At 35.8% G+C, this 23188-nt stretch overlaps 1 protein-coding gene across 10 annotated transcripts in view; it reads right to left on the bottom strand.

Moving 5' to 3' along the window:
- Window positions 1-1936: 1936 nt before the first annotated feature.
- tulp3 (TUB like protein 3) overlaps window positions 1937-23188 on the bottom strand; it is a 79808-nt gene continuing 58556 nt past the window's right edge. For 4 of the 10 annotated variants that reach the window (XM_069192129.1, XM_069192128.1, XM_069192135.1 and 1 more), the window contains 10 exons: window positions 22322-22462; window positions 19208-19384; window positions 15196-15384; window positions 13155-13285; window positions 12427-12618; window positions 8557-8669; window positions 7306-7420; window positions 3465-3563; window positions 2972-3143; window positions 1937-2262 (listed from right to left, as the gene is read on the bottom strand). In XM_069192129.1, the coding sequence (XP_069048230.1) occupies window positions 2129-2262; window positions 2972-3143; window positions 3465-3563; window positions 7306-7420; window positions 8557-8669; window positions 12427-12618; window positions 13155-13285; window positions 15196-15384; window positions 19208-19384; window positions 22322-22462 (1463 nt within the window). In that variant the 3' untranslated portion in view covers window positions 1937-2128. Of the gene's footprint in view, window positions 2263-2971; window positions 3144-3464; window positions 3564-7305; window positions 7421-8556; window positions 8670-12426; window positions 12619-13154; window positions 13286-15195; window positions 15385-19207; window positions 19387-22321; window positions 22463-23188 lie in introns of all 10 variants that reach the window. The other 6 variants (XM_069192133.1, XM_069192137.1, XM_069192131.1 and 3 more) reach the window with 5 other exon arrangements.

The following is a 23188-nucleotide window of genomic DNA, read 5'->3' as shown; positions in this document are numbered from 1 at the left end:
CTAGGGATTGTTTTGTACACATTATTAAATTCAGAGAATGGACAAAATGTGAGCCACAGTTCAAAGCTGAATGCTGACATGGTAGAACCCAATATTTCATGCACAGTACTTCACACATGGTATCAAAATGGTGACTTTCAGCTCAAAGCTAGGACGGGTGATCGCTCAAGAAGGGTATTGACCTGGCAGAATATGATTCAGTATATAAACAAAAACATCTGAGAAACCCCAGATTACACTATCCAACTGAATCCCAGTGAAACCTGGTTTATCTTTGGAATTCTCCTGATTTCATTTGGAGAGGTGCACCAAATTAGACTTAAGTCCATAATTTCAGTTTTGGAGTCAAGAACCATATATTTTACTATTAGACATTGACCTCTTCACTATGCATGACACTCCCAGGTGGCTGAAGGACTTACCTACAGTATATACTGTACCTTGATCATGTTTTTACTGCTTCACTGAGTAACCTAAAAAATTGTATATATCAACCTGAAAAGCAGCAACCAGTGTGAGAAAGGTCAGTACCACCTTCTACCTTGAAATATACAGTTAAACTAGAAGGTGGAAAACCACTGACTAAGCTGATCGAGTCTCTGAGTGTCACAGATAACCTGATTTTAGAACATATTCCATCTCACACTAATTTTAAACTTCAAAACTAATAAGCATTTAAACCTTTTTAGTTACCAGTGACTAGTAATAATAAAAGGGAAATTAATCAACACAAAGACACTGCACTCCAGTGACATAGATTGTAAGCGAGTGTATGATGCAGCATCTTGAAACCCTCAAGAACACAGAACCAGTGGTCTTCCTCTTTAAGTCTATTATGTGACATTAAGCTACAAAGCATGCAAAATTTCTAGGGAGAGTTCCAATTGTAGTTTTTGGTGCTGTGATAACGGTACAGCTATCAATGTGGTGCCTCTCCTGTACAGGACAGGAATATGCCAATAAGCTGCTATAAAAATGTCATTCAAGATTTCTTCACACCTATTGTTAAGTGACATATTTCAGAATGAAAAATTTAAATGCAATGATTTACTGTATGTATTTAATGTATGATCTTTGCCATAAAGCAAAATCTTAGTCAGCTCTTTAAGTTTAGCTTGCCCTTCCAGGGAATAGATTTAAGGCAGAAGGAAGCAAACGGGCTTTTCAATAACTATATTAATATCTCAACAAACGTGTGTCAAAGTGTCAGATGGGATCTGCATGTCAGTGAATTATGTAGAAAATTAGAAAAAACAATACAATTTTGTAAATGACTCAAAATTACCTCCCACATAAAGAAAATCCTTAAAGAAAATCATTTCAAGACCCTGAACTATACAATTGGGTCTTACGTCACAAAGAGAGAAATTGCTATTTCTATCTTACATTCAGATTGTAGCTATACCCCCATTCAATGTATTATTGCACTTTTAAACAGAAAAGAAGCTTAAAGTGCAAGGTCTTTTGGTACACACAAGAAAAAGTTTTCATGGTTAGTTCATAATGCACTGCAGGTTAGCAAAAGCAAACTGACAAATCTTTTCATACAAAAACAGGAGAATTCCAGATACATTAACTTGACAAAAGTATTTCATCACACATAAAAGTACTCACTGATCCTTTCACTGGAGTCCTGGCTCCTCTATTCCAAATATCCTGTTTTACATAAATAATCCATGAAATAAATTTTGAAACACAAAAAAGAAAAATGAAAACTTTTAACCTGTCTAGTAAGAAGATGTTTATACATCTGATTTCCTTAGTTTAAAGGCACCGAGGAAGAAGACTGCCAACACTAGATGGCCTTTCCCTTTCTGTGCAAGATTTGAGAAATTTCTGCTGTTAAAAAGAGTAATGATTCAACCCAATAACATTTAAAAAATAAAGAACAGACACAAAACTTTAGAAACATGAAATCAAAGCATTAACATTAATATGTGTCTCAAGTGTTGTTTGTTTTTTAGTTAACAGAATCCTTTTCACTGAACTCAGCATGATTTCATTATATACCACAAGGTCACATCATGATTGCGACAAAGCACAATGCAGCATAATAAACACAACCCATTTTAGAGGCCCATCTGGAAACTGCATAATGTTAGTCTGAGGAGCCTGACATTCCATTATCTCACTCGCATGCCAGTTTGCCATCAAAGCTAGAGAGTCCAATGGCAAAGGCCTGCAAAGCGCACATAGGGTAGTTGTAGTCCAGAGTAAAGACATCCTCTGCTACTCGGCCAAACTGCATCACTATGTAGTCGGCTGTGGAGAGACAGGCAGAGACATCAAGTTTAGTGTTTATCAAAGAGACTTGAGCTTCCTAGCAAGATATTTACACAACAGTGTAGACATGTGTCTGCATTTTAACCGCCTCTATCCAAAAAATATTTGAAATATTTGAAAGTACAGTATAAAGAGACACAAAAACATGAGTGAACATATGGAACATATGGGATCTCAAACTGTGAATGATAAATATATTTCATCATTATTTTCTTCATCTCTTATCAATGATCTGTTGGGAAAAGAGCTTCCCTATGCATTACCCACTAACATCTGAAAGCTATACCCATCCAGCTTGCTCCTGCAAACTGAATGACTTCATCTTGACATTTCACATGAAGATGTCTTCTTTTTTGTTTTTGTATCTTGGATTTCAGTTCAGTAATTCCATAGTTCATCTGTTTTTCACTCTTCAGGCTTCTGGTTTGAGCCATCCTCTTTTTTGTCTCCTCACTATTCCAATGATATCCAATGTTATTTCAAAGGAAATAAATGATAGAGAAAGGCCTTCCTAAAAGTGAATGACCCTATAGTAATTTGACCTTATTTGGTACAGGACAAAAGCCTGATGTTATTACATTGGGCTTTTATCCTGTACTAATCTATCCTGTACATACCCTGTACTGATTCTTATTTTCTTGTGTATATTCTTGCATGTGCCACAGGTTTTTTCCTGTGAAATACTCACGGTCGTTATCATGGACAATCTGAAAATTCTTCACAGAGGCCTGGGTGACCCTGCCGTGGAAATTGAGCACGTAGGACTGCGTGTCATCATTCCACACGGGTGTCTTGTTGTGCAGCTCAATGAGGTTATCTAAAGAATGGTTCTGCCACTTTGACAACAAGGTCTCATGATCCTGAAAATCAACCATTACAGACATGCATTCTAGTTTCAGCTTCAGTTCCTTAAAACCCTGCACCCCATTAAGATCATTTGTTAAATAGAGGTTTAAAATACATACTTTGAAAATGAGGTAATATGTCAGAATTCAGTCTGTTAGTAAGTAAAGGTGTATTTACAATCATTTCATCTTCTTATACTCTGGTACATCTTACTTGACAGACATTTAAGATGTAAACAGATCACCTAAAATTAAATTTTCAAAATCAGGTGTTAAAAAAGCTGAGGTTGATTTAAGATTAATCATACCACTTATTTTTTATATACTGTAACTCACATTTTGTGGTCGAACAGGCACCCTCTCAAAATTCATATTCATCCCAGGAATTATTACAGTCATCTTCCGTGGACCTTTGAATCCCAGAACATTGGTTTCCTGAAGAGAATACAAATTGCTAACAAACTGTTAAGAGGTATTCGGAACATCTTACATGTGTGGAGTATACGGATATGTGTAAATCATTCTGTTAAATTTAGAGCACAACAAACATTCCTAAAAAATCCTTTTAATGAGAAGAGCCCAATATACTGGACTCACCCAAGTTAGAGAACACACAAAATAAATATGCCAAGGACAGTAAAACACAGTATTTAAGCTAATAGCATCAAGGGAAGAAGACAAACAAGAATCTTAATAGCAAAGATCTGACAACAGCCTTACATTAGATCATAAAGGACTTCCATATAATCAACTAAAATTAAGGTTACTCATTTAATATTGTTGTTAAATGATTAATATTGTTAGTCTAATATCCTCCTACTTTTGTTGTTATTGGTTAATCATTCAATATTCTCATTTTATCAGCCTGGGAAAAGTATAAACTGAAATATCAGTTTCATCACGAGAGACTAACAGTTGGAAGAATGCTATACAGTTAAAAAGGTTCTGCAATTCCTTTAAATAACTTGTAAGAATTCGTTGTACAGTTTCTAGACTTTTAAGGCTGCTGTTGTCAGCTTGTCTTCAGAGTTGATTCTGGGATACATTCAAGGGAGTATGTGACATGAGCCAAGAGTACGATCTTAAAGTGTGTTCAGAGTTAGTTTAAAGTTCTTGTTAGAGACTTAGAAAGATATGGAGTACATATACATAGTAAATGAAGTCGAGTGCCTCCCTCGACTTTTAATTTGTTTAATCATTCAGGTCCTGATCTGTATACAGCAAACATGAAACCCAATGGTCTGATCCTCAATTGTTGTTCATATCTTGGTACCACCTGCTAGTGGGGATTGGTTGGCTAACTTACAGTTATTCTCTCCATCATTTTTATAAGAATCACAACAGGGTTTGGTACAGGGTTTACTTGACCAAAGAATGTTATTCACAGACTAGAAAAGACTGGTTGACATTTCAGCAGAATATCATCTGTTTAACATTTGCTAGTTGCTTATTGTCACAGTGTTCTTCTTTCCTCCAGAGAGATCAAATCATGCAGGAAAGACCCAAAGTTCTCCTTTGAATTACAAATCTTAAACTGGAAACAAAGTAGTACAACAATAATGACTGGGTGGTACATTTGGCATTCTAGTATTTTCTTATTAGACAGTAACACTTGAGTAGTTTGTGTTAGCAGCAATATCAGTTTGAGTATACTTAAATACAGCAATGCAGCAATACCTTACTTAGTGCTGAGCATGCATTTCATAGAAAGGAGTGCGGTGTAAAATGGCCCTAATAGAGGCAATTATAGCATGGTTTCAAATGGGATGCATTCAAAGAAGAGCCATTTCTTACATATGAGTGCTTTATAAAGAATGCATTGAGCTATCAGTAATGGCGGTACCACAGCATATAACAAAATAACCCTTATTATTCAAACAGATTATTTTTAAATATAGCAGCAGAAGAAATACAGTTCATAACATTTCACAACATACCAAACATCCAGCTGGAACTTTACACAGATTAAACACTGTATGCCTTTGTCCTGCAACTTGGCAGCTGGTGGAGTCAGATGGTGGTCTGAGCTACTGTACATCTGGCAGAATGAGCCAGGCTGTGGTCTTTCTTTGGTCTAGATGGGCCTAATCTTATTTGTACCTTTTCCAGATTACCACTCATGGTTATGGCAGTTATCTAACCATTCAATTGCAAAATTTTATCACCAAAAATGTGTTTGTGTACCCGATACATCAGAAGTCACAAGAAAAAAACTTAATTCAAACAGGTCCTACTTAAGTAGATCCTGAGTGGACTGAGCCCAGTCGTCCAACAATGTTCCTCATGTTGACTTGGATTCTAGTGTCACACCAAGGAAAGTGAGTGGGAGGAAAGCTAAGTTGCTTTTTTGTAGGCTTTTTTTCTGCAGTATTCCATCGCCAATAGTGCCAACAACACATACATGAGTTAGTTTTCTATTGCATCCAACACCCTGATGCCCTGGCATCTATTTTAATTTTTAGAATGCGTATGGTGCCAGCAAGAAGCCTACTTCAGCAGGCTGAGAAGGTTGGAGACATGATGAGGACAAAAAATATCTCACTTAGGCACAAAGAAATCCCCTCATCCATCACTATACGTGCACAATTGTTTCCAAAAATTTGCTCATGCATCAAAACTTGTAATTTAGTTTTAGTTTAACTTCGTTCCAAGTGCTCACTAGGGGATATAAACCAATTGATTTAGTTATCTTTATGATGTATTTGGATAGTTTTGCACCATAAATCGCTAAGTATATGTTACAAAATGCAGAATTTACAAACACTTCTTTTATAAGCAAGATGCAAAGCTTAAATTTATTATGAAACAGTAATGTGGAGAAATAAAAGTTAATGATTGCCATAGTAGAGATATAATGTGCTTAATACAGTACATGTAACGTACATTTTAGCAACAGCTTATAATGCTCTGTTGCTACTACTGCTTAAGTGGGATTCTGATACAATGGTGAACCCTTTCTATCAATTCAGTTGTAACTTCATGCACACTGATATGTGATGGTACTGCAGATTGACCAAGTTTCATCAAGTCACCTGTAATGCTCAGAAATTTCATAGAAGTACAGAGGACCAGTAGGGATAGTGCTATGGTTCATTTTTATGGGAAATTCAAGATTCATAGATTCAAGATTTATAGACGGTAGGTACTCTATTTCAGATTGTCATCTGGTAAATGTAAAAACACACCATCCCTCTATGTTCACACCAGGGTGTTCATCAGTGGCTCTTCAGTTCAAAAATTACCTTTAAAACTATTATGGAGATTCCAATCAACACTATTATTGTATTACTCTATTCATATAAGTATACATTTACTAGCACCACACTGTTTCAAAACATTTTATACAAGTTTTAAGACTCATGAGACACTTTGACCATCTGCAAAGACACAAGACAGTTACAGAAAGTCTGCATACAGTATGTTTATCTAGTTCAGATTGTCAAAAAACTGCCTTGTAACAACTGGATGATACCAAAAATTATTTTTTAATGATCTCTATTAAATGACAGTACATGACAAGGAATTATACTGAAATGACAAATATTGGGACACCACTGCTTTTTAATACCTTATATCACCATTTTATTTATGAAGGTGTGTGCCACACATAATCAATAAATGGTAACAGGCAGCACATTTTGTAAAGTATTTTTTCATATAGCATTTCTTTAAAGTATTACCAGCTTCAGATGATTAGATACTACAATTCCATGTCTTAAAGATGTTTTGTTTTTACTTTCAAAATAAACATTCTTATTTAATTGCTTTAATCAGTTTTAAGTCTATAAAGTACACTGGTTATATTATGCAGTGTGGACATCTGTGTGGTACTTAATAAAATGAAAATTCAATTTTAAAATGCTGCACACAGGTTAATAGTATTTGAAAGCAGGCAGTAGAATGTCTCAATTATCAGCTCTAATTAAAATGAGAAATACTGTATGTTTCAGGGTCATTTCAATTCTTCATAACTTTTTATTTTCCTTTCTGTATGCTAGTTTATCATACTGTACAAGCTAGGTTTCTAAAGAACAAAGTGAATACAAACCTGTGAGTTTTCTCAACAGTTATTAAGCGTCAATCCCAGAACACATGCTCTGAGGAGTTAAGCGTATCATAAACCCTATAAAAGGGGTCTCGTAAGGTTCTTTTCAGAGACAGGAGGTGTAGTACTCACATAGCAGATGGCAGCCAGCTCTTGGCGGGTGTTGCTTTCCTCAAGAAGGCCCTGGGCCTTGCTTGGGTTTGTTCCATTATCATAGACAGTAAACTTGGTCCCCATGAGGTTTGACCTAATAAAAGAGTCATCATACAGCATTGAGTTACTACAGTCATAGTAGTCATAGTCATAGGGAGGCTTTAGTAAAAAAAACAGTATCCCTGCATTTTGCCCCCATCCCCGTTCCTGAAGTACCCCTGTGCTATCAGGTTTTTGTACCGTAAGATCATTTTATTAGTACTTAATAAACTATTATTTAGACAGAAGTCTAAAATAAAAATATTTTGTGTATTGAAATGCAATGCAGTGAAATGTTGCTCTGCCGTACCTTTCTTTGCGAATTGACTATCAATTAAGGTTGTACTAAAAAAAGTGGGAATGATACTACATGAAACACTCTCATACTTTACATTCTTTGCTGTGTATAAACTCTACCTGAACATTTAAAAAATAATCCTAAATAACAGGAGATTCTGAATCCAAGCATCTCGCACAGGATTAATGTAATTTTCAAACAATGGCCTACAATATAAGAGCTGTCCAATAAAGTTTATTTAAGAAAGAGCACAGCTGGAATGAAAAACCAAAAGATCAAGGGGTTCTTAAGATTTAAACCTGGAAAATACTGGGCTACTCATACCTCATTAAAACACAAGTTAGAAAATACCCAGCTGTGACCATAGACATCAATTTGTTTTGTATCTACACTGAGAGGCATTAAAATGCAATAAATGAGCAACAATAACCAATAGCTTTTGTGATGTTTTTAATGTCCCTGAGCATATTTCACATCTTGACTGAACAGTTTCAGGACCACCTTGACATTTAAAAATGGATAACATTTCATTTTAGCTCGACTCCTTTTGCCATTTACATTGTCCTACAGGAAACTACACCCACCAATTTAAGGGATGGCATAACGAAAGGAGATGGCAGAAACCTGTGTTCTTTGACAAATGGCTGTAAATTAAAGAAAAAACATCCAACCGTGGCACATAATATTTTGTACTAGATACAAATAATAATAATAAAAAAGCAAGAAGATAAAAGATGCATATATGTATCATTTACTGTTAAATCACAGAGAACAACTATATTTGTCTAAAAATAAAGCTTATGATAAAATGCCTAATGCACAGTAGTATAACAGTGTTTAATCTTAAAGGAGAAAAATATCTCAAAACCACATGGGTGGTGGGGGGAGAGTACCTCAACTTTCCCACAAAACTCTCTCCTTCCCTGGAGAGGTCAGTGGGATCCACTGAAATCAGGTAGTTAGAGGTTTTGCTCTTCTTCCTTTTCCTGCCAGCAAGCAAAAAAACCTGGGAGCATGAAGAAAAGACAACAGGAACAGACTCTGTTACTGATGAACATGAAGGGTACTACACTTTTTTGTCCATCTTTTATCTAACCGGATAAGCAAACTGAAAATAACTATTATATTTACCTGACTATAAGCTAACACTTTTTTCCCCAAATTTCAGGGTGGTACAATTGGCCTGAAGATTACAGTATATTGCAGTACACGCAAAAACAATTCTGAAGTTGATCTGTTTGTTGATATATTTACCACCAGAGTATTGAACAGTCTGTGCATACTGTAGGTTTTGGCATGTTGTTGCAATCGAATTATATAAAACTTGAATATTCATTTTTAGATATCCAAAATGAACAAGAGGTCACAGTGCACATTTGCAACCAAGAAGGAGGTTATCCTGTGTGCTGAACAGTATGGGAATTACCAGGCTTGAAGGCTGTTTTTAGTGGATTCCCCGTCACAACAGATATGATCAAGTTTAAAAACCCTTGAGGGATCTACTGTACACAATTAAACAATCCAATTCACAAATTCAGAGCGACTCATTTTTGAATAACACATTTCATCAGGAGGAATGGGTTTTATTATTGTGGTGTTGTCCTAAAGACTAGGTAACCTTGCTTCTCAGTTTGCTTTGATCTCATTCACCCAAAACATCCTCATACCACCCCTCCCCACACACACGTATTCTGGATATCAGAGAGTTTTCTGTATTATTTGCATTTTGTATTTTAAACTCCTCTCCATTTTCCTTTATTTATATAAAACCAAGAGAACATCTATTCAGAAAGGTAAATTTTGCTTTTAAAGAAAATTACACAGTCCATATACTTATGGGTAGCTTATACCTGGGTAAATACAATACTTCATACAAGAAATAATAATAGGCTTTGTTTAAAGTTTTTTTTAAAGCAATTACTCAAAGCAGCTGACAATACATAAAAGGCACATCACAACATGAAATTAAAACTATAGAATAGATACGGAAAAAAATAGATACGGAAGATAAAACTATAAAAAAAAGCCTTTTTTAAAAAGCAAATTGGCTGGACTGGAAAAGCAACCAATGTAAATGAGATCCTGTCATTTGTAATAGCTTTCTAGAACTTGGAGGAACCTGAGCATGAATCAGCCTTTAAACAATTAGGATATTTGTTAGTCTGCCAATATTATGCATAAAAAATTAAATCCAAGATTGAACATCATCCCCATATTATAAATTCTGGGATGAAACTCAAGTACACTGCCATCTATTAACAAGGTTACAGCAATTGTTTTACATATCAGATAAGAGGAACCTAATATGATGACCTTAATCTCCACAGAGCTAGACAATGATTTATATCAGAGAATGCCATCACACAGCACATAAGGTACAGATAAACATGCCTGTATCATTTACAAATAGCTTTTATTCAGGCCATATACTTTTAGCATTTGAGCAAACTGTAAATTCTACAAGAGGGCGCAGTATTGAACCTTGTGTGATACCAGATGTAACCCACCCAATCTTGAAACTGAAACTACTCAGAGAAATAAAATGTTGATGCTCAATACGGGAAAGTTTACACTATTTAAGGACAGTTAAAGAGATGCCAAAAAAATTTTCCTACTGAGCAAGTAGGATGTCATTGGTTATACTCTCAATCACATCTAAGAAATCTAAGAGAATTTGCAGCCAAATCAGCTGTCATATAACCTTATTTTTAATCAGAGAAGTTATGTTGCTGTAACACTGTTTAAAGCCACATTGAAGGCTTAAAATTTCTTTTTACAGCTTTTTAGTTGAACTGCAATAGTTCACATTCTAAGATCTTTGCAAAAAAGAGGACCAATTAGATATGTAGTGAAAATGATTCAGATTATGAGTAGCCATGTTAGGAGTTTCAGTCACTGACATGGCTACAGCAGTTTTAAAACTGCTGGAACCAAACTAGAGGTCAAAAAGTGTTAAGTGTTATGTTATTATGTTAAGAACCAAGGTGCAAAACACAGAAAAATCGAAGCAAAATAAAAAAGGGAATATGGGGTCCAACAAACAGGAAGTGGATTTCATACACGATACCAATTCAGTAGGATATGCAAAAATAAAATGTGTAAAATAAAAAAGTGCCCAACCAACAGTTGTTCACACAAGGAGGAAGTGCCATAAAGGTATGTGAGTTGAGAATGTTGTGTGAGATGTTATCTTAGTTGTGAAGACATTTAGAAAATAGTGCATAAATGAGATAATGCAATAATGTAACGGGACAGTTAAGCAAATGATTGAAAAAAAATATGATTCTTTTGATTATTCTCAATATTGTGAGAAAATCAATCTATCTAGTTCTCTGTATGGCATCATGCTCAGTGTCATACTGCTTAAATGATGGATTGGCTACCTACAGTATAACCGTCAGAGTGCAACTTGTTGATATACCATTTTAACAAGGGCAAAGTTATCAAGTGTTTATGTAAGATACCTATTGAACAACTGCTGAATAACTCATTTTTCATTAGTACTGGCAACAGGTAAACCAAATGGTGAAGAATGAAGCAAATATGATTTGGTCAACTGAATAAAAATTGCACATATACAGACAGAAAAGAGGGCTAAGAAACTCCATATCAAAAACAATAGTCACGTGATCAGAAAGACCCAAATCGAGATTAGATAAAATCCACAACAGGCTGGAGACAAAAGCTATTAGAAATTCCTAAAAGCAAGAAATGACCTTTGTCATGAGTTGGATCATGGACAACTGTGTAAGGCCAAAAACAACCCAGAAGTGATAGATATTCCACGTCCAGACTGGAATGATGTGAGCATATCAAAATCATTCAGGATTCAAATTTTTGATTCTGTGACTGCCCTGCGATGGACTGGTGTCCCATCTAGGATTTACCCCACCTTGCCCCCGTCGCTTACAAGGATAGGCTTTGGCTCCCCTGCAACCCTGACAATGACAATAGCAGTTTTAAAATGGATGGATGAATGGAAGTACTGTACCAAGGTGAATTGAGTGTAGGCAGCAGAGTTCTACACTCAACAGAATGGCGATAGTACAGAGACATTTCTAAGAGTAGATTCATGGTAATACTAAAACATGAGAGAAAATGGAAAGCAATTTTGCTTTATTGTAGCTGTACAGCAGTACTATTGAGGGCCTTTTGAACGTGAGATATACAGTATAGGCAGATCTTAATTATCTTAATCAATTCATAACTAGAAACCTTGGGAGAAAGAAATGCTTATATAAAGAGTCAATGAGAGAATATCATTTTGTAATGATAATAATGTCTGGCATTTGTATAGTCACTATTATTCTGAACGATGACAGTCATTATAGGATGGAATGAACTCCTTTTGGCAAGCACACTCATTATGCTTACAATGGCGGCCCATTTTTCACTAGCAGCTCAATTATCAACAAATTATGTGAAGTGAGGAATTACTGAACATTTATACCATTTCTGGTGGCCTGGGAATGGGAGCATAAATTGGAATTTTGGCTCCAGTCAGCACCTTATTTATTTGACAACTGAATTGATTTTTAAATGGCATTACATAGTCAGGGCTTAAAAATGTCTCGTACAAAGAAGAGTACAGTCTCCATTCACAGCACACTAAAACATTAGTTTAGAATTTCAGTAACACTACTAGTTCCAACTGCAACCTGATTTCTCCTCCCCAATGCTGACCAAAACCAGCCTTTTTTTAATTTGACCTGATAAGGCCTCTAAGGCTCTTTATCATTTCCCCACAGCCTGGTCTCTCTAACCTTTTTGTTGTCATCCTTCTCCAGGTGCATGAAGTAGGTGGGATACAGACCCCGGTCCATGCCCTTCTTGTCCCTTGTGATACGACACTTTACAGTAATCCCACGAGGTGCAGGCTGCAGTGCAAACTCTTCCAGGTTGTCCACCTCAATGGAAGATCCGTTAGTCTCAGGGGAGCCTTGGTTGGCCCTCTCCTGCAAACATGGGACATTTGTTTTAACATTTCTTCACAAAATGCTTCAATGGTTCCCCCACTACCTGCTCTTCATCAAGATTTTAGACAGGTTTTCTTTCCATTAGTATGCAAGTCTGATTATCAAAACTTGTCTGTATCTGTGTCCAAGAACACCAATATAATTTCTCTATGACATCCTGGAACTGATTTGCCCCCTAAACACCAATGAATACAAAAGGAAGATTTCAACTGCAGCACTAAGAAGGAATATGCCTGTACAGTTTTTGTATTCAATTCTGACTCTATGCCCAGGGTGCTCTTAAGAATTTTAATAGAGTGGTAAAACCCTGGTACACATGTATTCTTCTGTGACCTCTTATTAACTAGGAAGACAGTTCCCTTCACCCAATCAATCTGTGCTTGTCAAAATCCTTGAATTCAAGATCCTTCAATCTTCTGTAAGTCACAAGACTGCACTGTTCTACAGCAATAAACTCCCTGATATCGATCTGGAGACAGTAAATGACTAAGAGCTAGGGCAAGAAAAGGTTTTACCGTGTTAGACTTGCTGCTGGATGCAGAAGCAGGCCGGGGGATTTCAGCATGTGGGGAATGGGACCGGGCATTCTCTTCCTCCTCTGCTTCTTCATCACTATCCTCATCAAAGTTGAGGCTTCCAGAGATCCCTGCCAGTACACAGAAGTGTAACAAGAATTTCCTCCTAAAGCAGTTCCCTCGACACAAAGGCATCTATACCCAGAACACCTGATTGAGGCCAAGTAAATTAAATGTAACTGCAATACATTCCTTCTGTTAAAAACACCAAATCAACACAAGCAACAACACTGCAATGCATCATTTCTGCTTCAATTGGGTTATGGAAGCTGACAGAAATTGATTAATCAGCACAGATCATTTACATTGTAAAAATGTGTATTTTACAATACTGATTATGAAAGCAGGACCTTACATCAATGACAGCAACCCAGGATATATATTGTACAAGCAAACTTATAACAGAATTTATCTATAACATTCCTCTTATTTCTCATAATGCAGATTTTATTTTCCATCTGTACAAAAATAGGAATATCATAAGAATAAAAGTGTAATGGCATTATGAAGAAAAAAGTGTTTTAGATTAAGTAGAAATGTCCGGAAAGTAAAAAAGTAAGGTTCTTTTTCTGAACTGCTCCTTTTATGTCCCCAAAGTGAAAACCCTGTGAGAAAATTCACTTCATTAACACGATAGATCATTCTGCTGTAGGCAAAAGAAAATGAAGATCTTAGAAAAATAACATCAAGCTGGGAATAACTACCTGTCAGATAAGACAGCAGAGAAGGAAAGCAGTGCAGATTAAAGTTACCCTTTAAACCCAAGATCCTAAGAGAGTTGGCCTTTCACCATTTCATCAATCTAGTCACCCAAGGCTGAAGGCTAGAGTATCCCCTTTCACAGGCAGTCTAAGCACAAATTGAATTAAGTAAATGTAATAATTTATACCAATTAGAAAGCTAAATATAAATTAAAGTCACTAGTGGGGCCTTTAAAAGTGAACTGAAATTCATTGAAACAGCTTTGGAAAACACATCAGGTTTAGCCAAAGGCAGACCCTGAGACTACCAGCATAGAGCATATTGAATAGAACTTCCACAAAGCATAATAAATCACTCTCGGCACTTACCACTGTTTTTTACAGGATATGCATGATAGTTCTATATAAATCTGTATGGTAAATTCATACTATTACCATGATTTTACTCCACAGTGTACTGTAGCATACATGGTTCTTTTGTATGCTTTTGCCAAGTGATTAACTACACTAGACAACAATATTATCATAATTTAAGTTAATGGTATGTTTGTGACACTACCATGTCATGGTAAGCCTTCTAACTGAAACCTGATATAGGGGACACACGCTAATTTAAACTACAGTACATTAATCTGAGACACAAACAGATAATTGCATACATTTGATTATACTATATTACATTTTAACAAAAATTAAATAGTCTAATCAAAAACCAGCAAATTGTTGTCCTTTTAAAATATCTCTAAGAGTCTCTAAAATCTTTTAATTATACCTGGGCTGGGCAACTGTTTTTTTTTTTGCAAAAAAAAAAACAAAAATGAGAAATACTGATGCTTACCTGCTTAACTACAGCATACAGTATGTCTGATCATCTAATTAGGAAACAAGCATGTGCTTAAAACTCAGGAAATCCAAGAGTGCAAATAAATTTCAAAATTTATTTTCCCACTGCACAGAAAAATAAGAAAGACATAAACAGTCTATTCACAATGCTATAATTGCCCACTTTTTAAGGAGGTTTTAAGTTTTTATTTGGTGGGATTAATCTTTGTTTCAACTATGCAGTCTCACATCACAGAAGTCATCTGCTGCAGCTGGTTTTCTCATCACTCCTTAAGTACACATTAGGATGTCTTATCCTAATGTGTTTCATCTCTTTGTTTTGAAATGTCCTGTTGTAAATTAACAGAAGTTGGCTTTGATCCTGTGAAAAGGGGACAGCTCTGTGCCTCCAAGCCTCTCCCAGTGAAAAATCTCTGGCTGGTAATCCATCGTACTACCTGATTGAATCAATTTCTCTCGGGCAGACAGGGGACGCAATGGCCCCACAGATGCCCCTTCCTGGGGACATTTCTCATCCTCTTCATCGTTAGCCTGGCTTCCTAAAACCACAACCCTCGCACGAGGGTTCTCTGCAAGACAAGGTGAGGGGGCCCGCTCACCAGGAGCATGCTCAGGGACCCATGCTGCTGTGAACAGAATTGCACAGTTCAATGTGCAGGATTAGTATAAGATAAGATAAGATCACTTTATTAGCCATATACAATTTCTTGCATTAGGAATTAGTCTTTTTTTGCATACTCCAGCTTGCTCTCCATGAGACACAGGCACACAGACAGGGAAAGAAGCTTGGGGTCAGATCACAAGGTCAGCCATTGTACAGCGCCCCTGGAGCAGTTGGGTTTAAAGGCCTTGCTCAGGGGCCCAACGGCGTAGGATCCCTTTGCCGGCCATGGGATTTGAACCGGCAACCTTCCAGCCACAGGAGCAGATCCTTAGCCACAGTGCCACCGCTCCACCCCGATTAGTAGTAGACCTGTGATGATTCATACGAATGATTCATAGTATGTGACTAGGTGACATACTACACGGACACAATGTTTTAAGAAACATTTTGAAGAAGATGTGTCTATGGGATTATTCCTGGGTGTTTCTGTAAGTCTGCAAATACAAGGTGAGTTTTGAGCAAAAACGGAGGTTTCTCAAATATTAAATTAAGATGTATTACATCTCCCAGCAATTCTGACTCTTAAAAATTCACTTGATGAGAGAAGACCGTTGGAAGGATTGTCAGTGCAATCAGCAATCTCTTAAAAAGCAATATGGGAAAAAGAGTGTTCTTTAAACATGGCCTTCGTGACTGCTAAATAAAGCAGACATAACAAAAAGCATATCACCTAAAGAGTTTATCTCAGGACTAAAAAATATATGGTGTATTGAATGATCTAAAAGATGACCTAGAGATTCTCACACATGCTATACCCACAATGGTAAAATGATTACACATACTGTACATTATGTTCAAGCCTCTACCTCCTTTCAGGGAACTGTGGGTATACATGTTGGCATTTTTCGCTTTCTCATGTGGTGTGATTTATGCTTCATGCTTCATTGAGATGAACACACAAATTACTATTTTCCCCTAAAAGCAGGATTGACCTTCAAGTCTCTACCACTTAAACCTTCAGTTCATTCTATGCATGTGTATAAAAGGTGGAATCATACCTATTCTATTATATGTGCAAGTGAGTTGTAATTCAAACTTAACAATTACTAATGTTGTAATGGCAAGGTCAATTTTTAATTCTTAGGAATAGCTGTATTTATACTGCATACTGCAATATTCTGAAATCTGTAGCAAAACCCCTACAACGTTCCAAAGTATTACAACATATATTTAAGTTCTTCTCATTAATATATCATATTTCAATACATAGAACATAGTGTGTACTTTCCTGAACACAACTGCAGATTTCTTTATGTTTGTGCCATGACTGGCCTTTCTAGGTTACATCTGTCTCTTGGTGTTATGCTCAGATGACAACCAGCAATGAGACATATTGTATTGCAATATGCTTACCACCTGTATACTTGTACTTACTTGTGTAAGTTTACTGATATCAAGAAGAAAATTGAGTTAATCTTTTGCTACATCAAAATTACATTTTAATATATAATATAATATATATATAATATAAGATAAATGATAAATTAAGAACAAAGGAGATATCAACCAATGTCTCACAAAAGTGAGTTCTGGTGAATTTTTAAATTGGAGATTATGAATGGCAGTTTTGTTCTTTTAGTTATTTTGTACAGTATGAATTTGCAGTCATGGCTTTCTATAGATCTTCCGAATCAGCAATATAACTTTGAATGTTTTCTACCTAATGAGGTTAAAGGTAGTTAAAGAAGTGAGGACTGATTCGGCAAGTTATAAAACAACCTAGTGTGAAAATAAGGGCATGGTTTACATGCAAAATGACACTGTTGTATTAGATCATTAGATAAAAAATTCCAGGAAAAATTCAATTCTGTACCATGACAAATTGATTTCATACAATACTTTGAACTGCAAAGAGAAAAACTAGTCAGAGAGCTTCAGGGCAGAATCTTACTGGAAACATTTCTCTCTCCTTTGTTTCACAGTCACCTGAGACAAGTCACCTTGCACTCTGTGACACACATCAGTTCTTATCACACAGCATTCTAAATGCAATGGTAGATTGATTAGGCTAGGTGGTAGGTATTGACTGAAGTGCTGAACTTGAAATGAGGGACTGACAAAAAAAATGACAAGCCTTTTTTCTGCCTTCTCTTTTTAACAGACTGATAAGTTTTACCTTCCCACAAGAAGATAGTGACACCCTGCAATAAAAACTTTTTCGCTCTGTCACACATACTTGCTAACAAGATACCCATGTTAACCCTCTGTAGCTTGGTTTATAATATACAGTCACTAGGTTAAAGATTAGGAACTAAGTGCAGGCTCTTTGAACAGCAAGAATAGCTTGAACAGGTGGCATTGTGGCTTTGTGGTTCTGTTTTCTTATCTTATAGATGTTCAATGGGAGTCAGGTTTTGTGATATACATGACATTACAGTCAAGTTTCCAGCTTGCAAGGAAACATATTTTAATCAAGTAAACATAAGATAGTGTGTTGTCCTACTGGAATGCTGTTACATCAGGATGCCTGTACCAAGGGCAGCAAGTGAAGTCCCAGGACTGAAACAATGTAGTGTTGTGCCATCAATCACTAAAAGAGCTCTGTACTGTAGTTATCACTACTATCCAGATCATCACAGTTGAACCTGTCTATTGGTCTTCACCAAGTGTTGTGACTCATGGTCTCCCATGGACTATCATTGATGACTGGGTGCAACATAATTCCAGTTTAGAAATTGCTGGCTATAAACAATGAAGGTGGCCTGTGGCAGTTCACTGACTTAGTATATCCTCCAACATACAGTGCCTTGGTGTATGTATATTCCTTTTGCAATAATGCCTCATTTTGTTGAATTACAATGATGCACTTATTATACTGCTGAAATTGAACACTTTTATGAGTAAAAATGTATATACTATATTTAAAAAAAAACAAAGTAATTTATTTTGATATTCAGTATATAATGCAAATTATACAACAGCAGAACTAATATTTGTAGCAGTCATTGGTATAACTGAATAGTTTTTGGTTATACACAATGTACACATGTCCTAATGTTTTACCACCATATACCAACAGCAGCTAGATGAAAACAACAGCTTTTTGAATATTACAGTTTATAATGTGACTTTTTGTACTCTAAAAACGTTTTTGGCAAGTCTTTCATACTTATGGTTGTTTTACAAAAGCCTACTACATATCTTTTAACTATAATATTCTATAATATAGAATATTATATATATATCTTGAAATTCTATTATATTAGTAAAAATTAGGAAAAACTGTGATATTTGAGGCCATCATGATAAAAAAAAGGCAGAGTGAAAGGGCCATATAGGCCATATATCCACATGGACTGATTTATACACTGGGGCTGTCAAAACATAATATGGGCATTTATCATTACACCTTGCCACTAAGTAACGGGCTAGTTAACTACTGTGGTTTTTAAGTCCTGCCTGAACCCCTTCTCAGTGCTCTGTTTTGGGGTTTTCCTCTGAGAGTCCTCACTTGCTTTGCTGCATTCTGCTTCTCTTTGCTTTCACCTTGCTTTACTTGTGCCTTGTCTTGCTTGCCCCGTCTTCCAACCGAGTTCCTGGATCTTCCCTGGCTTGTTCACATCATGAAACCTGGCTATGTACCTCACCTGTCTGACTTTTTGGATACTCCTTCGGATCCTGCCCTGTGTTATCCCTCTTCTTGCTTAGTGTTTATTTATATCCACCTTTTACCTCATTTTTCTGTGTGCTAGCCTGCATTTGGATTCTAGTTCCTGTCTTGGAATCACTGCACTCACCCTAAGTTCCCGCTGTCAATGAAGGGAGAGACAGTGTGGGCTGCTCACCTCGTTTCTGCAGGATGTCCTGGATGTCACTTTTGGCTGAGGGCTCCAGCAGAGTCTCTGTGTCTCCATCTCTGTCCACCTCCTCTGTCGGGGGGGACTGGCTCACTGATAAGATTTGAACCTTAGTGCTTAGGTCAGGAACCTCAGAGTTCATAAATGCAGCTGGTCCATCAATACCTGCATGGAGAGGGAGTTTTATTCATTATGCTGTGCACAAACATGAATGTCATTCTGATTTTTATAAAGAGATCTTTCTAGAAGGGATGTTAACTCTAATATATTCTAGATTTTGCTTCATTATCAAACTCATACATTCTCCTGTTATTTTAAATTATAAAATTTGTAAATAAATTGACAACCATAAAATAATGTAAGGGAGTCAGTATCCAGTTCTCAAGCATGACAGTTTTTATGGTTTTATACTTAGTACAATTCTTAGATTAAATCACAGACTTTTATATTAATATTTTAATAATTCTTCAGAGTTATTTTTATTTTTTTAAACATTTGTAATATTTGCATTTTATTTTTGATTCATATTATCCTGTTTACACAAGAATAATTTTGTAAATTCTATTCAAATATATTAAAATGTGTCTATAATAATCTGCCAAATACATAATAATAGAGTAATATTTTATTGCTGTTCTATTCATATTAATTTTAAACTATTGACCTCAGAGAACTTAGAGGAAAAAAATTAATTTAAACTAAGTAGCTTTCATTTAATAAATGTGTTTGAAGTGAAAAATTAAGCATAAAGGAAAAGGCATGGGGGAATATTCTCTCGAAAATGTACCAACTATTTTTATGATAAATAGTTTCAAATATAAATTTAGCTAACTGACTCAGAAGATAAAATTACCTGGCATTTCTACTAGTGTTTTATAATTTCTATTAAGAGAAACACTATGAGGAAAAAGAGGAATGAGAAATGTATAGCTCTTTTAGTGCTTAGTAGTCTAATACTACTAAACAGCTCTAATACACTCATAATGTGTAATGGAAAAAAAACTATTTCCATCACAGATGCAGCCAGTAACACAAGAGCCTGGCAAAGCACTAAAGGTTGTACAGCATCCCTCTTAGTTGAATTAACTAAGAGTCCTTTAATCTTGACAATGCCAAAGAGGTACCTGGAAAGTAACAGCTTTGTTTTGCAATGAATAGATCAAGTGTACTTTTAAGTGAAGTGATATGCATCATGCTTAAAAGTTACTTAATTAGCTCTTTGAATTAGAAATTGCCAATTGCAGCTGCTAATTAAGGATGCTGTAGGAAATCAAATGTATTACTGTAATGACAAAGATGGGTTTCCTACAGATTGGGGCACAGCTGCAAAATAGGAAGGGTTAATGCACATGTACCTTTCTGAAATTAATCAATTAGACCAATCCAAGTAATTTTTTACAGGTGTTTGGACAAACAGACTTGGTGAAACCTATCTATGCGTAGATACTATACGGTGCCAAGGAAAAATCCTTCCTTGGCCTGGACAGCCCACAAAACTACCTGAAGACTGCTCTCTGTACAGAAAAGACTATAATTTGAACTTTTTGGCCACACAAATACGTGTTTTGAGTGGCAAAAACCAAACAGTTCTTTCTAGCAGAAATCCTGACTGTTGAGCATGGTGGTAAGAGTATCATGATCTGGGCTTCTGTGCTACCTAGGCACCAGAATGGCTTGCTTGCTTTGTTAAAGGAATTAATTGTGTTGTATTAGCAAATTTTGGAGGAGAATGCCCGGCCATCCATTCATCTGCTGAAGCCAAACCAAAAGTGCAGAATGGAGCAAGAATATGATTATTAAGATACAAGCAGATCTACAACAGAATGGATGAATAAGAAGAAATTTCGTAGTTTGGATTACTTAAGTTGAAGTCTGGCAGTAACCATTTGTAATGTTATAGCAGGACTTGAAATAAGCTGAAAAAAACCCTAAACGTTAATGCAAGAGACTTAACAGTTGCTAGTCGAAGTTATTGCTGATCGAGGATGTGTAAACAGTTATCCAAGGGTTCACATACTTATTCACACAAGGTTAAATAACCATTTAGTAAAATAATAAAAATATTTTTTTGCATTTATATTATGTGTTTTTTGTTTAATCAAGTCAATCTTTATCTTTTATAAAGACTTTCAAGAAGAACTAATGATGTTGATCTAAAATATATGAGAATACTGATAAAAATGTGGTTTTCACAGACACCCCACTGAAGATAATTTTATACATATATTTTTGTATGCATCTCAGCAGCCACAATTTTCAGAACCAGGTCTATTGTTGTAGACAGACAAGTGGCCTACTTGCTGAAGCCTTCGCTAAGTAAGTATCTTTACAACTCAGGTCATTTCAGATTTAGATGAGCTGACGCATTGCTTCTGGGAATAAAAGTCAATCCAAAAAACAGAGAGTGACATTATTTGTGCTTTTCGGAATTACAAACATCCACTAAAATAAGATTTTCCCCCAAGATCAAACTTTTTCTAAAATATAATTGTTTTACTAATCAACCATTTCACATACAGATCAACAATACTACAGCATATGTAACTGATCTCTAGACAGTTATTATTGAAACTGTAATAATTAACATTACATATATCCACATAACAATTTGACACGCCAATTTCAGCTATTTGTGTTTGATGTAGCAATAATCAGAAAATCCAATTACCTTTAGTGAGAGTGATAGAGCTGATTGAATAACCATCTATTTTCTCATATATTTTTCACTTTTGTAGTGTGATTCAATAAATACACTGCTTTAATCTGCTGAACCACTATAATACTATTTATAGTACATCTGTCTTTGTAAATGATAAATCAAACAGCTTAGTGATTTTCTGTCTGCACAGGTTGAAACTTACACACATTCCTTTTTTGACAGAAATAAATGTGTATGTGACTTTCACAATCTCTTGTTAAAAGGATGCATTAATAATGTGCCTACTGTATTTGCAGACATGCTTCAACAGGCCTTTAAGTAATACATACTGGAATCTCCCAGAGATATTGTACAAGGGAATTAAGATATCATTGGTTGTGGTCTACAGAACATGATGCACCACCTGACAGTCATAAAATGGTTAATAACCCATTAATTCATGCCTTGGTTTATGGTAGCTAACTTTCCTCTCTGTTTCCTGATTTTTCCTCTTCCCTGAAATGCTTTTCTGGGTTTTATCCATAGCTCTGGCCTGGGTGTTTCCTCTATGACTTTAAACTTCGGCTTCTCATTCAACTCCTGCACTGTGGAAACATGATACATACAGTATTTGGAGTCATAGACCTGCACTCACAGGCAGTTCTGCTAAATCTCAAGAACATAGCCACCCACTTACAGTGGAATTAATGTGGATTTCCTCACAATAACACATTTTCCCATTCTTCTTATCTTAATGTTTAAAAAGGGTTTCATTTATGTACTCATTAAGTACTCGTGACAGTACACAAGACAGCATACAGCATATAACACTAAACCTTCTGATTCATTGGACTATGATATCAATTTATTAGCAACATGAAAAGTAAACAAAGTTAGTCATGTCAGATGAAGACCGACAATTAATCATTACTGGAAGAGTACTTACAAAGTGTAATAGTGGAAGAGCATTAAAAGACATCTTATATGAATCACAAGAACAGTATTTACCAATCATGTTTTCTGTGCTGTCCATCCAATACCACTGTGACCATATAACAATGAACATAATTGTAATTTGGGATATTTTGATCAATGTATCTTGGGACATACATCAGCTAAAGAATTACTATGAAAATAAATCACTTGCACTCTAAATTGACAATGTTGACAAACGGATAATGTGGGCCCTCAAAAAGTTTCCTTTTTCAGTCACTGAAACAGGTTTTTTGTTGACTTTAAACACTTCAACAGTTATAAATACAACACAGAAGGGAGCCATGGCAAGTAGAGTGTTGCGCATTTATGATAAAACAGTGCTCTGTAACCCTTTA

Source organism: Lepisosteus oculatus, chromosome 7 (genome assembly GCF_040954835.1).
Source record: "Lepisosteus oculatus isolate fLepOcu1 chromosome 7, fLepOcu1.hap2, whole genome shotgun sequence".
Classification (NCBI taxonomy): Eukaryota; Metazoa; Chordata; class Actinopteri; order Semionotiformes; family Lepisosteidae; genus Lepisosteus; species Lepisosteus oculatus.
This window is presented reverse-complemented; position numbering and strand designations above follow the sequence as displayed.